The sequence below is a fragment of the Hyperolius riggenbachi genome, chromosome 3 (genome assembly GCF_040937935.1).
Source record: "Hyperolius riggenbachi isolate aHypRig1 chromosome 3, aHypRig1.pri, whole genome shotgun sequence".
Taxonomy (NCBI): domain Eukaryota; kingdom Metazoa; phylum Chordata; class Amphibia; order Anura; family Hyperoliidae; genus Hyperolius; species Hyperolius riggenbachi.
The window spans coordinates 347,110,996-347,130,559 of NC_090648.1; the positions used below are offsets into that span (position 1 = coordinate 347,110,996).

Consider the following 19,564-nt stretch of genomic DNA (forward strand, 5'->3'; position numbering starts at 1 on the left):
TCTCCATTTTGTCATGTACTCAGGTATAAGACATAAGCGGTTATGTATGCCATCTGGGCCAGGTGCCTTATCAATTTTGATTGTATTTAGTCTTCCCCTCACTCCTTCATGCATTAAGTATTTAATATTAAAATTGGAAGACTGAGATTCTTCCGCATATGCAGCAACGCTTCCCTTATGAAGACAGAAGCAAAGCAAGTAGGGGCGTAGCAATAGGGGTTGCAGAGATTCCGACCACGTCGGGGTCCTTGGGCCAGAGGGGCCCTGAAGGGCGTTTCCTCAACTACAGTATTAGCTCTGTATTGGTCCTGTGCTCATAATACTCATTTCTATAGAAACTTTGAATTGTGGTAATCATTAACAAACTGTTCCCCATCCCCTTCTTGCACCTCTGACACTGTAGTTGCCACTGGCAGCTTTTGGTGTGCCGTATAAATTGTTATGTATTGAGTGCTTGGGGGGCCCCATTGTAAAACTTGCATCAGGGCCCACACCTCCTTAGCTACGTCACTGAAAGCAAGCATTCAATATCTCTGCCCCACTTCTGTCATCCACCATTGAGTTCCCTCCCTCATCCTTTTGGAGTCCAATACAGTCCACCTATCCTTTTTTAGAGTTGATATACTTGTAAAACTTATTGGGATTTTATTTATATCTCTAGCGAAATGATTTTCAGCTTCAATCTTTGCCAGCCTATATTTTTTTTTTTTTACAACTTTTATTGCACTTCTTATAATTGCTTAATGCAGCTTATGTCCCCTCCTGTTTTAAGGCCTTATAGGCATTATTTTTCCACTTCATTTTATCTCTAAATTTTAGATTCATCCCTAGAGGCCTTTTTTTTGCTCCTTGAAGTTTTGTTTCCAAATGGGATATATTTACTACAATATTAATTGCGAATAATTTTAAAAGTTTATACGAAAACAGTCTCAAGACTATAGGGGGTTTTAGTAGGAACAGCAAAAAGTCTTTATTCTTTAGTGGTATAAAAATCTTCTCAATTGCAGTCGTGAAATGTAGAGTTGTAGAAATGTAGATGTAAGGACGTTTCTGCTCGCCTCAGTGTGTGATTGTGGACAGTGTATCTAGGTGACTGTTTTAAGCCTCATCTACACACGTAGATGAGGCTGCGATCCGGCGGCTCGATCGCCTCTTCCGCGTACCCGCGCGTGCCCGCCGCGTCCCCGCTCGCCGTGCGTGCGCCGCATACGATTCCCCGCTCATCCCCGCCGGCGCCGCTTATCTTCCGCTCGATTCCCTGCTATTGTCCCCTCGCGGGGAGCGAGCAGGGAATTGGCGGAAGCAAGATCCGTCCTGTTGGATCTTATCAATTGAGCCGCTTCAGTGGCTCGATTGATAAGGAGCATCGCGGCCGCATCTACGTGTGCAGATGCGGCTTTAGACACTCTGCACCTTAGATTGTGGTCTCCTAACCTTGGGTTTATCCTGATATCTACACAAGCCTGTGTGCCTCTGAGGAAGTGGCTTCTGGCTGCGAAACACGTGTCAGGCAATTATTGGTTCTGTTATGTGGATCTTTGTATAAACTGTCTACATTTCATGACTGCAATCGAGAAGATTTTTATACTACTGAAGAATAAAGACTTTTTGCTGTTCCTACTAAAAACCCCTATATTCTTGAGACTGTTTTGGTATATATTAATTGTACAGAGTGTTGGGGTGGAACTATACTGGAGTATTTTATCCGAAGATATTTTGGAATTTTAAGTTTGCCATTTCTATTCAGTGTCCTTACCTTGTAGTATGCTATCCCAGTCCTCCAAACTTAGTGCATGCCAGATTTGGTTGAACTTTGCTTTTCTAAAATTCTAGTTTTAGTTTTTCTTCTACTCGAAGACCCATCACCATATCAAATGTTATCATGTTGTGATCACTATTCCCCAAGTGTTCTTGTACCTGCACTTTTGATACAATATCTGGTCTATTTGAAATTACCAAATTAAGCAGCACATTCCCTCTAGTGCTACCTTTTTTTGTACATCTTTTGTACCTGCCTACTACGTTTGTATTTTCAAATAAACTTGGTATGTGCAGTTAAAGAGACACAGAAGCGAAAAAAGAATTATGATATTATGATTTGTATGTGTAGTACAGCTAAGAAATAAAACATTAAGATCAGATACATCAGTCTAATTGTTTCCAGTACAGGAAGATTTAAGAAACTCCAGTTGTTATCTCTATACAAAAAAGCCATTAAGCTCTACGACTTTCAAAGTCATGGAGAGGGCTGTTATCTGACTTTTATTATCTCAACTGTTAGTTAATTTTTTACTTTTTCTCTGCCAGAGGAGAGGTCATTAGTTCACAGACTGCTCTGAAAGAATCATTTTGAATGCTGAGTGTTGTGCAATCTGCACATATTATAGAATGATGCAATGTTAGAAAAAACACTATATACCTGAAAATAAAAATATTAGAATATTTTCTTTGTTGCTAATCTTCTAGTAATTATTCATAGTACACAACCAATTCATTATATCATATATATTTTTTCGCTTCATTGTCTCTTTAAGATAAAAAACCCCAACTAAACCAAATTGGGTGTCAGACTCGGGATGGAGATCCGCAGCTCAAAGCCGTCACCCCAAGCTTGATCCAGGGGAGGTGAGTAATTTGTAGAGCTGCTGCATATCTATCTAGCTGTATGATTTTTAGGGTCTAAAAGCTTGTGAAAAATTACACTGCTTTTAGAACCTAAAAATCCAGAAATAATCATAATGCCAGGGAGGTTAATCCCTTGCGAACCAGCATTCTCTGGCCCCTTAAGAACCAGAGACTGCTGGTACCACAATGCCGCTTCCCGATAAATCGGCGTACATACCTGCCGCTCTCGCCATTCTCCCATCGCCGCAGGACCCTCTCCCTACCATTGCTATGACGGCAGAGCTCTGTATGCCAGTCAGGAACCCCTTTCATTGGCTACTGATCCTGTCCATCAATGTGAGCCAATGTGATTGGCTCACAGTGATCATACAACCTGGAGCCAATGAAAGCGCCTCCTCCTGACCAGCTCACAGAGCTCTGCCATCATATAGATGGCAAAGCAAGTGAACTGCAGCAGGTGCAGATCGGCCAGATCGGCAGTAGCAGAGGGAATGCGCGGCAGGCTAGTTGAAATCTATGTCCTGTCAGAGCCACGCAGCCACCTGCAGGATATAGATGTCAAGTAACACGGTACGGAAGCAGTTGAAGTGATTACAAAGTAATGAAAACAAAGACTTATTGGCGGCCCCATGGACAATATAACTCGTGCCAACTTTTTTCTTTGAATTGTGAAAGGCTAGAGGGAGGGTAAACTCCACAGTAACTTTTTGGATTTTATTTTGGCCATGAAATATTTGTACAGAGTACTCAGTTTATGTATATTCCATTTATGTGTTATTCATTTAACACATTGACCCAAAAAGACTACATTATGCAGTTTTTATTCCATCTTTCAAAACAGCAGGTATTTTCTAGAAAAAAGCCTATATACATTATCATTGTTTAATGCAGTAGAATCTCATTATAGTGAACTCTGACATAGTAAACCTCGGGCTATAATAAACTCAGTTCCCAGGTCCTGACTCCTGATCATGTGCCTGTATTAATATACAATATATGACCCATTCTGATACAGTAAACCTACAGTAAAAAAAAACCTTGAAGTTTACTATAAAGAGATTCTACTGTATATACAAAATTTGATTTAGTTGTGTCCCACTTGCAACTACATAAACTGAGAACCCAGTAAAATAGCTCTTTTGCTTTGAAAGCTAACTCAACAGACTGGGTAAGTTCTAAATGGGAAAAATTGTGTATCATTGTTAAGACATGTTATGAAGACAGGTGTAGCAATAAGGTAAGGAGCTGGACCCACCCACATGGGTGGCATAGACCAGACAACAACTAATGGCTACAGGAATTAGAGAACATATAAATCAGGCTGGAGAATAATTGTTGCAAGGGTACATTCAGGGCATGCATCAGACAAAAGGCACCCATACATCTGGCGACTTGGCGGGCGATCGACTATCTGATTCAATAATTATCGAATCAGATGAAAATCGCTGCTGCTTTGGCCATGCCTGATTGCTGAATAAAACACCCAACACTGTCCCCCCTATTGTTCAGTGTGCCATTACCTGGCCATGTCCGCTGCTGGCTTCATCCTATCATTTAATTATATAGCATTGACATCTTCTGCAGCACTTTACAGAATACATAGTCATGTCACCTACTGTCCTCAGATTACAGAGTTTCATAACGGTTAGCTCCTTCTACATCCTAATAACTCCTTTTCCTCAAATATCCCCCCAGATTTGCGGCAACACGCTCTACGCCCCAACCCGTCTACCCTCCCATCAATTGGTTGTGTTGGGCGGGTTGTCTATAAATAATAAGCACCGGGTGTCAATTTCCCTAGGTACGCCACTGACTAGATGTATGGCTACCTAAAGGGTTAACTGAAGATGTGTGGGTCAAAGCTAGCAGCAGACAAGAGATAATTGGGTAACAAGTTATAGTTGAGAACAGATGATCGGAACAGATTTACAATACAGCGCTAGAGCCTGGCATCAGGAACTAATATATATAAATGTATGTGTAGACCAGACAGCTGGGGCTTGCTTTAGCTTCCTTATGTAGTTTCAATTAACCAGCTGGAGGGGAACTGAAGCTGAAGATACATAAAATTCTGCAAGTGGCTCTAAATGTGTGTTCTCTGTGTGGCAAAGGCTACAGAACAAATGTAAGAGGTTTTGTTGAATGGAGATGAGTAGTCCAGACACCAAAGGAATAACCAGCCTAGGGGACAGTATTGGAGGAGCAGTGTTTTGCTGTGAGAAGGCAACCAAACCATGCACAGGAGACACTAATGGAACCACAGCAGGAGCTGGAGCTACAAAAGGTTATGCAAATTGGTCCTATTTACAATCTGTGACAACAGATCAAGACTAGTACTCAGACTCATACAACAGCATACAAGGTTTACAAATCCTTTACACTGCAAGTGAAGGGAAAGTAACCTGAGAGCTAAAGCACAGCTAGGGCAAAAAGGGCATGACCGGGTGGGCCCTGAGACAGACTGACCAGGCACGATTGGGTTCTCAGGTGTGAAACATGGGCGGAGTGTCTTCATTAACCCCAGGCACTATAAGACAACTGGATCAAAGGGGGGTTACCTCCTTTTCGATTCATCTAGGTCTAGGATTAGAGATGGCCCGAACCTCCAATTTTCGGTTCGCGATCCGGGTTCGCGAACTTCCGCAAAAAGTTTGGTTTGCGCGAACTTCCGCGAACTGCAATAGACTTCAATGGTGTGAGAAAACGCGGAAAAGCCACCGCAAGTATTCAGAGTAAGGCGGCTGATTCCGCGTTCAACGTTACTGTTTGCGCGCATGGGCCTGCATCCACAAGCCTGACGGAGCGCGGAGAAACCGCCGCATGCCCAGTGAACTTGGCGGCAGATTCCGCGTCCGACACGGAGGTTTGCACGCATGAGCTTGCCACCAGAAGTATGGCCGAACGCGGAGGAACTGCCGCATGCTCTGACAGCGGTGCGGTCGGCTCCGCGTTCAAACCAACAAATACATTACAACACATGTCTGGTGTGGCTGGGACTGATAGTCCACACAGGTTCAGAATGACGCGCTCGCGCGCTGAGAGGCAGAGCCTTTATAACAGTCAGAAGGGTGTCAGCTGATCCAGCCGATCAGCTGACAATTCTATCAGGTTTCATTGGTTCAGCACTTAGGGGAGGTGCTGGAGAGCGCTGGTGTATATATACTGGGTGCTGGTCATTTCTCTGGTGTCTGGTGTTGCGATCACTACGTGGTAACACTCAGACCTTGTCAGTATCTGTGATATTTTCTGTGTTATACTTCAGACTAGTTCCAGGGTGTTGATGATCAAGGAACTCACACCCAAGATTAGGGAACTTTATTACCATTCTGTTATACATCAGACTAGTTCCAGGGTGTTGATGAGCAAGGAACTCACACCCAAGATTAGGGAACTGTATTACCATTCTGTTATACTTCAGACTAGTTCCAGGGTGTTGATGATCAAGGAACTCACACCCAAGACTAGGGAACTGTATTATCACTCTGTTATATATCAGACTAGTTCCAGGGTGTTGATGATCACGGAGTTCACACCCAAGACTAGGCATTGTTGATTATTTGTTATGACCTTCTGCTTTCCTGACTACTCTTCTGATCTCTGATTAGGTACTTCGATATATCTGATTCTCTGTTACTGAACTCTGCCTGTCTTAGGATTCCGCATCTGTCTCCTGTCTCTGTCCCTGAACTGTCTGTCTGTTGCCGACCCGGCTTGTCCAACCTCGAGAGCTATCTCCTCAGTTTAGATATAGCTCACAGACCTGCGAGTGACATCCTTCCTTGGTGTCACTCACATCCTGTCCTTCCTCCTCTTAGTCTGACCCCTCCCTCGGGAGAGGCTCAAGCTTGCGGAAGGAACGTGTTTCTGTACAGTACTCCTTACTGTTGGGCACCTGCTCCTCAGGTGCATTACTCAAAGTATTCCTGTTACACCAAACACTCTCATTACTCAGGTGTCCAGAGGTTAGAGATATATCTGATTATCGGTGATACTGCAGATCATCAATAATCGGGTATATATCTGTATTCTCGGTGATACTGCAGATCACCGGTAATCAGATCCTCTCTGTGTTACACCGATCGTTACAAATGGGGAGGCGAACTTTGAAAACTAGAAACACTTATGCTGGCCACAAAAGTGATGGAAAAGATGTTTCAAGGGGTCTAACACCTGAAGGGGGGCATGGCGGAGTGGAATAGACGCCAAAAGTCCTGGGGAAAAATCTGGATTTGACGCAAAGCAGTGTTTTAAGGGCAGAAATCACATTGAATGCTAAATTGCAGGCCTAAAGTGCTTTAAAACATCTTGCATGTGTATACATCAATCAGGGAGTGTAATTTGAGTACTGCTTCACACTGACACACCAAACTCACTGTGTAACGCACCGCAAACAGCTGTTTGTGTTGGGATGGCCGTGCTGGACTGGTGCGCACCATGGCGAGATTGCTCTTCCTCAGTGATATCAGGTAATGTCTGACTGCCTTATCAACTTTTGATGGTTCTTTCTCTACCATTGTTAAAGCTTGCATCTATTTTTTTTTTTATTACATTTTCTACTTGCTGTTCAGTACCTGCAACGAGAATCTGTTATGGAGGGCAAGTCTGCCATTGTGACCACGGGTAATGGCCGGGGAATCCGAGTTCGATTCCGGTCCGCAATTGGAGCCTGAGAAACGGCTACCACCACATATCCAAAAAAGGCAGCAGGCATGGCATGCCCGTCTCAAGGTAGTGACCAAAAATAACAATACAGGAGGACTTTCGAGGCCCTGCTGTATATGAGATGAATTAACTTTAAATCCTTTAACGAGAATCTGCTATGGCGGGCAAGTCTGCCATTGTGACCACGGGTAATGGCCAATCAGGGTAATCAGGGTTCGATTCCGGTCCACAGCGGGAGCCTGAGACCCATGCTATATAAGTAATGTACCTGCCCTGACCGTGCTTTGCAGACCAGGCATCTGTGGTCAGATGGACCCTTGACCCAGCGCTGTGTGCCAGAGATGACTCCACTTTAACGAGAATGTGTTATGGAGGGCAAGTCTGCCATTCATTCAACTGTGTGAAACTTTCAATGATACTTTCTCAGTAGCATGGTGACCACGGGTAATGGCTGGGGAATCCTGGTTCGATTCCGGTCTGGAGTGGGAGCCTAAGAAACGGCTACCACCACCACACATCCAAGGAAGGCAGCAGGCATGGCGTGCACGTCCCGAGGTAGTGACCAAAAATAACAATACAGGAGGACTTTCGAGGCCTTGCTGTATATGACATTGATCGACTTTATTACCTGTAACGAGAATCTGTTATGGAGGGTAAGTCTGCCATCCATTCAAGTGAAAGGTATGCATTGACTGCCAGGTATAATACAATGTGCAGTCACAGATGCAGTGACAGGTATGCAGTGACTGCAAACAGCTGTTTGTGTAGTGATGGCCGTGCTGGACTGGTGCACACCATGACGACAGTGCAGGTGATGGCAGCTTTCCAGCCCATATGGTCGCCGGGCTGAGGTAGCTGAATGACAGAACAGTGACTGTCCAGCTGATCAAATTTGGTCTGTCCACAATGAAGCAACAACCTTATTATCGTGGGTGTAGGTATAAAGGTGAGGTACTGAACACTTTTGTGACTTAGGCGACTTCTCTTCTCAGTGACAATGCCTTCAGCTGCGCTGAAGGTCCTTTCTGACAGGACCCATTGCCTGGAGTGCCATTGGTCCTGGGGGGTGCCATGTTGCATAATTAAGCCCCGCCCCCAAATTAAGCCCCACCCAAGATTAAGCCACACCCCTGTAGCTGCTCTATTACTTGCTTCTGCTGAATCTACTTAGCGTAAGTTGCAGGCAGCTGACACCTCTGTGCCTTGTGCATCCTTCTTTCCTCATTTGTGACATCTCTGCCTCCTTCTGTGGCCTTTTTGCCTCCTTCTGTCCCCTTTGCCTTTATTTGTCCCCTTGTGCTACCTCTGCCCCCCTGTTCCTCCTTCAGTCCCTCTCTGCCTCCTCCTGTGCCTCCTTCTGTATCCCTTTGTGTCTCCTTCTGTCTCCATGTGCCTCTTCAGTCCCCATGTGCCACCTCTGTCCCCTGCGCCTTCCTTTGTCCCCATGTGCCTCCTTCTGTCCCCTTTGTGTCTCCAGGTGGTGAACAGGCTTGCTGCGTCAAATAGACGCCGCATCAATTCACTGGCCCACAGCACGTAAGCTCACTTCTGCAGCCTTACATTATAACCAGTGTATTTTCTGGTGAAACACTGCCCGCATTGGGAATTTTCTGATGAAAAGCTGCCGGATTATGATTATTTCCTGGTGAAATGTTGCCGCATTACAATTATTTTCATGGAAGGGCACCATGGCTGTGGGGGGCGCCACGGATTTTCTCGCCTGGAGTGACAACATGGCTAGAGGCACCCCTGTTACCCCTGTCTATGCAACACAAGTGTCAGTGGGCAACACAAAAAAATAGATCACAAGAACAAGATTAGCTCTAAAAAGAGCTGTTGAGGGGTGCTTTTTTAGCAATAAGAATCAGCAAGGAGCAAGCTAAGAAGCCTACAGGAGCCTAACTAAGCTTTCCCTATGGGAGTCTGCAGCAGCTTTCCCTTCTCTCACTAATGCAGGCACACGAGTGAGTGAAAAGCCTGACGTTTTCTGCCTTTTATAAGGGGGGGAGTGGCTCCAGGAGGGAGTGTACCCTGATTGGCTACAATTTGCCTGCTGACTGTGATGTAGAGGGTAAAAGTTGACCCTCATGATGCACTTTGGGGGCGAACCGAACTTCCGGAAAAGTTCACGGTTCTCCCCGATCGCGAACCCCGGAAGTTTGCCGGGAACCGTTCGGGCCATCTCTACTCACTACCTGATACCTAATCCTAAAACCCCCCTTCCTAACCTTATATTGTTCAAAATTATACATTTCAAAATGATAATTTTCAAAAATAATTTGTAAATACAAAACTTTAAAAATTTAAAAACCTATAACATTCTAATTTTCAAAACCCTAATTATCTAGCACCCACATTTCTGCTTTGGACTCCAAATAGCCAATATTTCCAATAGCGCCTATGAAGCACCCAAATCTTCCATTAATCACTGGGCGCCCACATTTCCTGCTTCCATTTCAAGTGCATGTTAAATGAAATAGTTGCTTCAGTAGGTGCTTGGCCTTTAATGTGAAAGTCTGTGGGGGCAATTTGATAAGACAAATTTCAATACTTTGGCTCACAGTCTCTACTTTAATTCATCCCAGAGGTGTTCTATCGAGCTGAGGTTAAGCCTCTATGCAGGCCTGTCAGGTTCCCCCACACCAAACTAGCTTATCCATGTCTTTATGGACCTTGTGAAAAGCCTTCTCAGAAGAGTTGAAGATGTTAGAGATGCATAGGGTTGGCTTATTCTATATTATACCCTGTGAATTAAGAATGAGATTCTGCTCTCAAAGTAAGCCTGTAATTTTGAACTAAGCAAAGGTTAGATACTCACCTAAGTAGAGAGAAAACTCTGCATCCTCCAGTGCAGGGGTCCCCAAACGTTTTGGGTCGAGGGCCAGGTCAACGTACTTCAGCCTCTGGGGGCTGGAGTATAAATAAAATGATGTAGAAGTCTTTGCAGGCCAGACAGTGAAGCATACCCAGGTGACAATCTGCAGTGGACAGCAGTGTCTGCAGTGGACAATCTGCAGTGGACAGCGAATTACTGCTTTGATGATCGGAAAGTGCAATTTCCGATTTCGCGGAATTCCGTGAGCGCTAAATTCCGTAACCATTACATTCCATCGGAATTTTGTGTAATTCCGCGTTCCGACCGAACAATGTTAGTAATCTCAATTGAAACCTCGTTTTTGATAAATCTTAGGCCATGGGACCTAGTGGCTGTTCCACCGGTCATTTTTTTTTTTTTTGCAACCAGAGTTGTCGCGTAAGCCATGGGACCTAGAGGTGGTTCCACGGTGGTCATTATAATTTGTTTTTTGAGCAGCAGGAGTTGTCGTGTAGGCTTTGGGACCTAGAGGTGGTTCCACGGCGGTCATTACAATTGGTGCTGAAATAATTCCGATTTTCATGCAGAAATTCTGTTGTTGGTTTTTGTTAAGCCTCTAATTGGTGCTGAAATTACCGTTTTCATGCAGAAATCTTGTTTTCACTTTAAGCTTCTTCTAAGGTCTTCCTTGTGATTGGCTTAAAAAAAATCCGCATTCTGACGGAATTACGCATAGCAATTCCGGAATTCCGTCGCCAACGCTATAGCAATTCCGTTCCAATGCGACACAACGGAATCGCCAATTTTCGACCGGAATCGCGGAAAACGGAATTCCGCGGAATGTGGGGAGCATCCCTAGCTTCCATGTGGATGGGTGGTGCCAGCACTGCTATTCTATATGCGGACCACTAATATTTAAAGATGTAGCTGACCGCATCTATAAGTGATACAATTTCTTTGTGTGGGGCCGGTAAAAAAGCCTCAGGGGGCCACATTCGGCCCACGGGTCTTAGTTTGAGGACCACTGCTCCAGAGGCTTCTCATGTCCTCATCCCAATTACCAATCCAGCACTGGGAGGGTTGCAGCTGCACTCTCGTCCGTGAATGAGCATGGCTGTACTGCACAGATGCAGGATGCCTTGCGCATGTCCAGTAGCACAGAGCCCGATCACGCTAACTGGAAAAAGCTGAGCTCAATTGGCTCTGTGCTACAGTGCTGGTTTAAAAATGGGAGCACAGCCACACATACTCTTCATCAAGCTCTTCTTGAAAAGGTCTTGTTGAAGAGATCCCAGCACAGCGAAGTGGAAGGGAACTGGGAGGGGAGTGTAAGCCTCTGAAATGGGGCTGTAGGCAAGATAGCACTTTTTGCCCACTGCTGATGGCCACCTGGCTTTTGTAGTTAAATTGGTGGGGGCTAGGGGTCCCTAGACTCTCTCCAGGCCCTAGGCAGCTGTCTAGAATCACCTTGTGGATGATTTGGCTCTGGAGGTAAGTACCCCTTTGGGGCACTTTTTTTTTCAGGTACACTTTAAAGTTCATGTGTGTAAAGGCAGGCATCCCAGTACTTCAGGTAATATAATATGTCACATTCCATTGTAACCAGCATGTAATTAACATCTTAAAGGGCAAAAGTTCAGAAGTTGACACATAGCCTTTCCTTTCTTATGCTGGGTTTACACTAGGGATGGGACGAATCCACAATTTCTTCGAATCCGAATCTGGATCAGAATCTAAAAAAGGTTCTCGAATATCTCGAACCTTTCGAATCCCAAATCTAACAAATCCTGCACATAAGAATTGTGCGATCCGTGGTATAGTTTCCCGCAGTATAGGTACCCAGGCATAGGTACCCACAGTATAGGTAGTGAGGTAAAGGTGCCTTCAGTATAGCTAGCTAGGTATGGGTGCCTTCAATATTGGTAGCTTTCAGTATAGGTAGCAAGGTATATGGGTCTTTAGTACAGGTAGCAGGGTATATGGGCCTTCAGTATAGGTAGCAGGGTATATGGGCCTTCAATATAGGTAGCAGGGTATAGGGGCCTTCAGTATTGGTAGCAAGGTGCGTGTGCCTTCAGTATGAGTAGCAAGGTATAGGGGACTTTAGGTAGGTAGGTAAAGGGACCTTCAGTATAAGTAGCAGGGTATAGGGCTTTAAGTATAGGTAGGTATGTAGGTAGGTATAGGGGCCTTTAGGTAGGTAGGTAAGTATAGGGGCCTTTAGGTAGGAAAGTAGGTTAAGGAACCTTCAGTATAGGTAGCAGGATATAGGGCCTTAAGTGTAGGTAGGTATGTAGGTAGGTAGGTAGGTATAGGGGCCTTTAGGTAGGTTGGTAAAGGGACCTTCAGTATAGATAGCAGGGTATAGGGCCTTAAGTATAGGTAGGTATAGGGGCCTTTAGGTAGGTAGGTAGGTATAGGGGCCTTTAGGTAAGTAGGTAGAGGGGCCTTTAAATAGGTAGGTATAGGGGCCTTTAGGTAGGTAGTTAAAGGGACCTTCAGTATAGGTAGCACGGTATAGGGCCTTAAGTGTAGGTAGGTAGGTGGGCATGTATAGGGGCCTTTAGGTAGGTAGCCCCCCCCCCCCCCCAACCACCCACGGCCTCCTCCGTCCCTCGTGCCTCCTCCGCTCACCCCCCCCTGCATAAATAAGTATCTACTCACCTTTCCCGTGGAGCGCAGAGCGCCAGACCTTTTTGTTACTTCTATGTTCCCCCTAGTGGCCGGACCGGCTTTTACTGATGACGTCATTGTAAAAGCCGTCACTAGGGGGAACCAGGAAGTCAGCGAGAGGTCTGGCGCTCTGCGCTCCGCTCTGGATAGGTAAGTTGATACTAACAAGACAAGACAAATAACATTTATATTGCGCTTTTCTCCTTGCGGACTCAAAGCGCCAGAGCAGAGCAGCAGCCACTAGGGCGCGCTCTATTGGCAGTAGCAGTGTAAGGGAGACTTGCCAAAGGTCTCCTACTGAATTAGTGCTGGCTTACTGAACAGGCAGAGTGATGCAGCGTCGGGATTTGGCGGATTCAAATAGCGGTAAATGGCGTCGGGATTCGAATTCACAAATCTCGAATATTTCCCAATATTCGAGGGATTTGTGGATTCGCCGGATTCGTCGTCCCATCCCTAGTTTACACCATACAATTTTCTGTTAGATTCTTCTGTTAGATTTTTCTGTTACATTTTCTGTTAGAATGCATAATTAGATTATTTTCTGTAGAGAATGGTCATTATCTCTGGTGCATTGTCTTCTGTTTATCTCCTGCTGAGTAGAACAATGCCTAATTGCTGGGCAGATAGATCGTAAGATAGATACATTTCCAACATGTTGAACTTTATCTATCTGGCAGGTAAATCTAACAGAAAATTGTATGGCGTAAACCCAGAAATAGAGTCAACAACCATCGGAATCTGCCATAGTCATTCCTACTAGTGGTTTTTACAGAAGAAAGCAGTAATACATCCCCTAGAGTGGCTATCTGATGTGTTAAAACCAGCCCAGTATCAGTGTCTCTCTGTCATTATATACACAGAGACACTGGCTCCATTTCTGCTTTTTTGTCTGGTATACAATGCAGGAGGAAAATACTTGTACAAACATAAATCAAGGTGGTTTTGCACAATTCCTGTTGCTGTTGAGATAATAGGCTTTTTACATTCTTCATCATGTTTCTAGGCAGTACATCTGGATTACAAATCATTCCAAGTCTAGCAATAAAGTGACAGAAAAAAATCTTTACAATACATCCTAGGGAAACATACAGTACAGACCAAATGCTATTTAAGTTTGATGTGCAACAAAGTGTGCAGGCATTTCCTGGCATTATTAGAGGCTTGGGATGCCCACAAACGATTGTGGTTTCTTTTTGTTTCCAGACGCATTTGTGATGCTTCAATTTTCCCTTTTATGTCTGCATGCACCATCTAAATACAGTGAATGTACAATGAATTGCACTGGTGCATGTTTTCTGATGTGTCTGGATCCAGAGCCGGGACAAGGTCCTCCAGCACCCAAGGCTGAGACACCAAAGTGCGCCCCCCCATCCCTGCCACCCGAGCCATCACACACTGATTGCTATTAGACTAAGAGGCGCCACAGGGCCCACAACCTCCCCAACACCTTAATATCTAGTTATATGGCTTACAATCACTGCAATGTATCCCCTTTTCTTATTTCTTTCTGCTTCAAACACAATTAGGAATGACAGCTGAATAAATTCTGCGCCCCCTCCTACACTGCGCCCTGAGGCTGGAGCCTCTCCAGCCTCTGCCTCGGCCCGGCCCTGTCTGGATCTATTTTTGTACCACCAAACCAGAGCATGTACTTAGATTTTATGATGACCAGTGTATACTAGGAACATCAAAATTCCATTTATGCATTTGTAAACAATTTCCCATTGTTTCCTCCCCTGCATAAAGTAAGTAGCACACACTTAAAGATAACCTTTTCTGTATTGCCATTTTGTCATCTCAGCAAAACTTGAGCTTCGTACACACTGTAGACTAAACTCAGCGGCTCTGCCGATAAAGTCAACAGATCTAGTGCATGTGCAGGGCCGGTGTAATGTCTGATTGCGCTGCCCGGAAGCTCCCTTCCACACTGAATAGCACGCATGCTCAGTATGAAGTTAATGATGCTGCTGGAGATAAAATACGAAATATCTCCGCTCCCACACCTCTTACACTCCCCAAATTTAGGATAGAGAAATCTATCTCGGGAACCAGCGGGTCTCGGGGGCTGCAATTTGGCATAGAGGTCGTTCGGGGGGTCCCCTCCCTACCCTGAAAATTTGGGGAGTGTAAGAGGTGTGGGAGCGGAGATATTTAGTTCTTTACCTCCAGCAGCATCATTCTATAGGAAATGTGGCCACACAGTCTCCTACTGCGCATGCGGGGCAGCGCAAATCCACAGGCAGCGTAATCAGACACAACACCGGCTCTACACTCCTTGCCACCTGAGGCAAACTTGTGAGGATGCACCCCCCCTCCCCGTGCGACCTACCAATCACTGGAGCATAGCGCCCCCAGCTCTGTTTCCCTCCCTGCTTGTCAGATCGCATCCTCCGCTCCGTCTATTACAGCAGGGCTACAACAAAATGGCCACTGATGTCCACAAATGTAAATGGCAACGGCCATTTTCTTGTAGCCCTGCTGTAATAGGACGAAATCTGTCAAGCAAGGAGGGAAACAGAGCTGGGGTCGCGGCGACACATATGCGGGGGTGCCATGTCCGTGTCGCCGTGCTGCTAGACGGGCGAGAGTAAGGCAGGCGGTGGCAGGCCAGGTGCACTCTTCTCTTCCTGTTTCTGCCAGGTGCCATGCCCCCACACCTCCGTCACCTGAGAAAGCAGTGTAACCCTGCGTCATGGGCAGGACAGCCCTGTGTGTGTACAGTGGCCCAGCTACATTGGCAAGAGAACTGGCATACCGGGTCATCTAACTGCAATGCAGCCTGATGGCATTATTATCTCCCTCACTCCACCCCCTCAGATATGTGCCACAAATTGTGCTGCTACCCTCACCTCCATATCGACAGAATACGTTGCTAAACTCCAGGATAGCAACAGGTCTGTACTTCCTCAGACACAAACTGTCTTCAGAAGGTTTGTGTCCTCATCCTTGCCAGGTGACAGCATTCTGAAGTATGTAGGCTTTAAGGACTGGTTCACACTTCTGTGCTTTTGTCAGCAACTTGAATAGCTCTTGCTAATGTAATGCTGTGTGTGTGATTTTTAAAAAAATATCACACATAGCATTACATTAGCTTAGAAAAGTGCTCTTAATGTGAACCAGCCTTTAGGCCTGAAGTCCACTACAAATTGCCAATTGCTGTAGGAAACAAAATGTTTTTGCTAGCACGATTGTTATGGTGATTAGAAGCGACGTACAATCGACTGGTGACCATTGTATAGCGCGTCCGTTTTGCATTTTCTTCTTTTGTATTCTTTAAAAATAAAGTTTAACTTACTTGCCAGGCCTCCAAGGTCGATTTCTACCATCTCCTGGCGTGCAGCTCCACCCAAGAAACACAATTTCTGATTGTTATTCATGGTACAATCCAGATTGCATGTCTGGGAACAGCAGAAGGCAAAACCTGGGGTCTGGTCTATTCCAGCTGGATACAGCTGCTGTTCTGGGGATTACAATATTTTTCTTTAACCTCTTGACGACCAGCTTACGCCGATTGGCGTAAACTGGTCGTCTGCGGGTTACCATGGAAACTTTCCATGTCAGTTCACGGAGGGTGTCTCCGTGAACAGCCGGAGAGCCGCCGATCGCGGCTCACCGGCAAAATGTAAACAGGCGGGGAAGAAATCCCCGCTGTTTACATCATACGGCGCTGCTGCGCAGCAGCGCCGTAATGCAGATCGGCGATCCCCGGCCTCTGATTGGCCGGGGATCGCCGGCATATGATAGGCTGAAGCCTATCCTTCAATGCGCAGGACGGAAATCCGTCCTGCGCAGCTCACAGGGGGAGGTAGAGGGAGGGAGCGGGCTAGACGGCGGAGAACACTGCGGAGGGGGGCTTTGAAGAGCCCCCCCCCGCTAAGCAAATGCAGCCGGCGGCGATCAGACCCCCCCAGCAGGACATCCCCCTAGTGGGGAAAAAAGGGGGGTAGTCTGATCGCCCTGCTGCACTCCTGATCGGTGCTTCGGGCTGTAGAGCCCACGCAGCACCGATCACTGATAACTCCCCTGGTCGGCAAGTGGTTAATTACCGGGAACAAAAGAATCTTCCTTCAGCAGGCCACTATCAGCTAGGTGTGAACTCAGCAACAGGACCAAATGGTCCCTTTCATAGCAGAGGGAGTCTGAGCACATCTCCAACACGAAGCGCATGCACAACCCTATCAGATGGGCACTAAAAGTTCACAAGTCCTTCACACAGTTCAGGTCGGCCAACAGTGCTATGCAGTCTTCACTAGTCCTTGCCAAATCTTCCTACTACCTCCACCAACACCCTGTGAGCTGACACTCACTGGATCCAAAGACCTCCACTCAGGTCTGTTTGCGCCTTGGGATTCTTCGGGCCGTCCCCCACCACAACAGCAAGCAGGGAAGGCGAAGTGGTGGTGACAAGTCGTTTGGTGTGGTGGGGGACGGCCCGAAGTGACCCAAGGCGCAAATAGACCTGAGTGGAGGTCTTTGGATCCGGTGAGTGTCAGCTCACAGGGTGTTGGTGGAGGTAGTAGGAAGATTTGGCAAGGACTAGCGAAGACTGCATAGCACTGTTGGCAGACCTGAACTGTGTGAAGGACTGTGTAAACTTTTAGTGCCCATCTCATAGGGTTGTGCATGCGCTACCTTCAGCATGAACTGGTTTTATAATAAATTGAAGGAGAAGCACCAACTCATTGAGTGCAGATAGCACCTTTTTTAATGGTGAAGCGCTTTTCTCCTTATTTACATATCCAACAGGAGACCAGGCACAGCGGGGCCACTATGGGCAGATTTAAAATAACTGTATTGTATGATTTGTGCCATTTTAAAAGATACTGCATGTATTATCTATATGAAAATTATATCATTTGATTGCTAAGGTCCGGCCAAGTATCTTCACATTTCATTTATGAAGCTGGCATAACCAGCGACCTGGGAATGCCACATACTATTCTTGTCTGGTATTAATGTGTGCCATATTCTTTGGGGATAGTGAATTTCCTATTATTATTTGTGTGCAATGAACGTGGTCTGAGAAATAGAAATGTCATATATTTGGAATTTAAGTTCCCTCAAATGTAAGGAGCAGATTCATCTAAAGGGCAGGGGCTGTAGCCTGGGTTCTGTCCTCAGAGCAGGTCTGTATAAAAGAAACTCAGCAATTTCAGCAAAGGGTCCTGCATTTGGAACACCACTGAAGCTAGCAGAGGAGCGTGAGGCTGGCTTCCTGAATTCTGAAACAAAGGAACTTTCTTGGATTTCCACACAAAGGACATAACTCTTTTAAAGCTTTAAGTATTAATTTTCTTTGGTTTTGACCCTCTCAATTTACCTGTCTCTATAATTGTTACTTTTAATAATTTTCTGTATATATTACGGTAATTATTTATATTGCATTTACAATAAAAGACTAAAGGTCATTTTTTTCCGGTACATACTTGCTTTAGTATTACAGAAAGAATCCTAGCCTTTCTGAAGATCCACTACCTGAAGTATTGTATTGTTTTTAGTCAGACCAGAGTGTTTTTAATGATTTTATTCGCAGGTATACAATAGTCAGAGTGGGTTTCCCTTTTCCCAGATAAAAGATGTGGTGGCAGCCTGGTAACTGAAATGTTGTGTAGTAAAGCGTTTGTGTTTTCACACGTCCCCTTCTGGCTTGCCTGTTTGCCGAGTTCCAACGGTTTCAGCGCATCCATTGAATCCACAATATTGGATTGTCTGTGCGTTGAAATAGATTGGGAGGCATTAAGCAGTTTGCCCACTAGGGGGCATGTGACAGCCATAGACACTTTATCTTCAGATATTGTATTTAAAGCGGACCTAAACTCAGCATAATAACCGTTAAACAAAACACATTTATTTGTTACAGTTGAAACAAATCCTGCAATATATCTGCACTGTTTCTACTTCCTGATTCATGGAACCAGACATATTATTAACATCCTGTACTTTCAAATGAGCTTATCTGCTTTATCTGCCATGGCAGTCATGTGACACAAGGGAGAGGTCAAATTACAATCACAATCAACTTGTAATTCGACACAAATGAGGGGGAATTAAACAGGCTAAACTCTCAAAATACATACAGGGTGCATTTCTCTATGTTTTTCTTCTGTCATGTGCAAGAGTTCAGTGGCGATCCTGGATAAGTGCTAAATGCTGCGCAAACTATTCCCCCGTAGGGCAAAAATTTTGAGGTGAGTTAGTTGGCAAAACCCTGCATATCCTGGCATGCGAAAACGAATGCAGATTTGCTTGAGTAGTGTCTCATGAATAAGCTAATTAGGCCTCATCTGCAAAGCCAGGTATATAAGGGTCCACTTGGTGTTTGATGTACACACCCTTTTTGCAATACGAATCCACTTTAAAGTGAACCTGAAGAGTTATATGGAGGCTGCTAGATTTATTTTCTTTTAAAGTAGACCCAAATTAAAAATACAAGATTTCAGAAATAAAATCTATTTTTTAACTTACAATAATAAATAGCAGCCTTTTTTCAGCTGCATGACAACAAATATAAAATATTTTACATTTATTGGAGGAACCCCTCCCTTCCTTTCATATTGCCAGGACAGAATCCGGCAGACTGGTGGAGGAGATAAAAAACAAAACAGAGGCTGCTACTGATAATGTCACAGGGGACCTCAGCTTGTGTGATATTTCACATAGACGAAGCCCCTGTGAGGCCCGATGCACACCAAAACCCGGTAGCAGATCCGCAAAATGCAAGGAGATTTTGAAACGCTTTTTCTTATTTTTCTGTAGCGTTTCAGCTAGCATTTTGCGGTTTTGGGA

At 45.2% G+C, this 19,564-nt stretch overlaps 1 protein-coding gene across 1 annotated transcript in view; it reads left to right on the top strand.

Annotated features, from left to right (window-relative positions):
- Positions 1-2,559: 2,559 nt before the first annotated feature.
- Positions 2,560-19,564, top strand: part of EIF4E1B (eukaryotic translation initiation factor 4E family member 1B) — a gene marked incomplete at its 5' end in the record, with an annotated part of 44,649 nt that continues 27,644 nt past the window's right edge. Inside the window, one exon of the mRNA XM_068273667.1 lies at positions 2,560-2,625. Within this exon, the coding sequence (XP_068129768.1) occupies positions 2,560-2,625 (66 nt within the window). The remainder of the gene's footprint in view (positions 2,626-19,564) is intronic.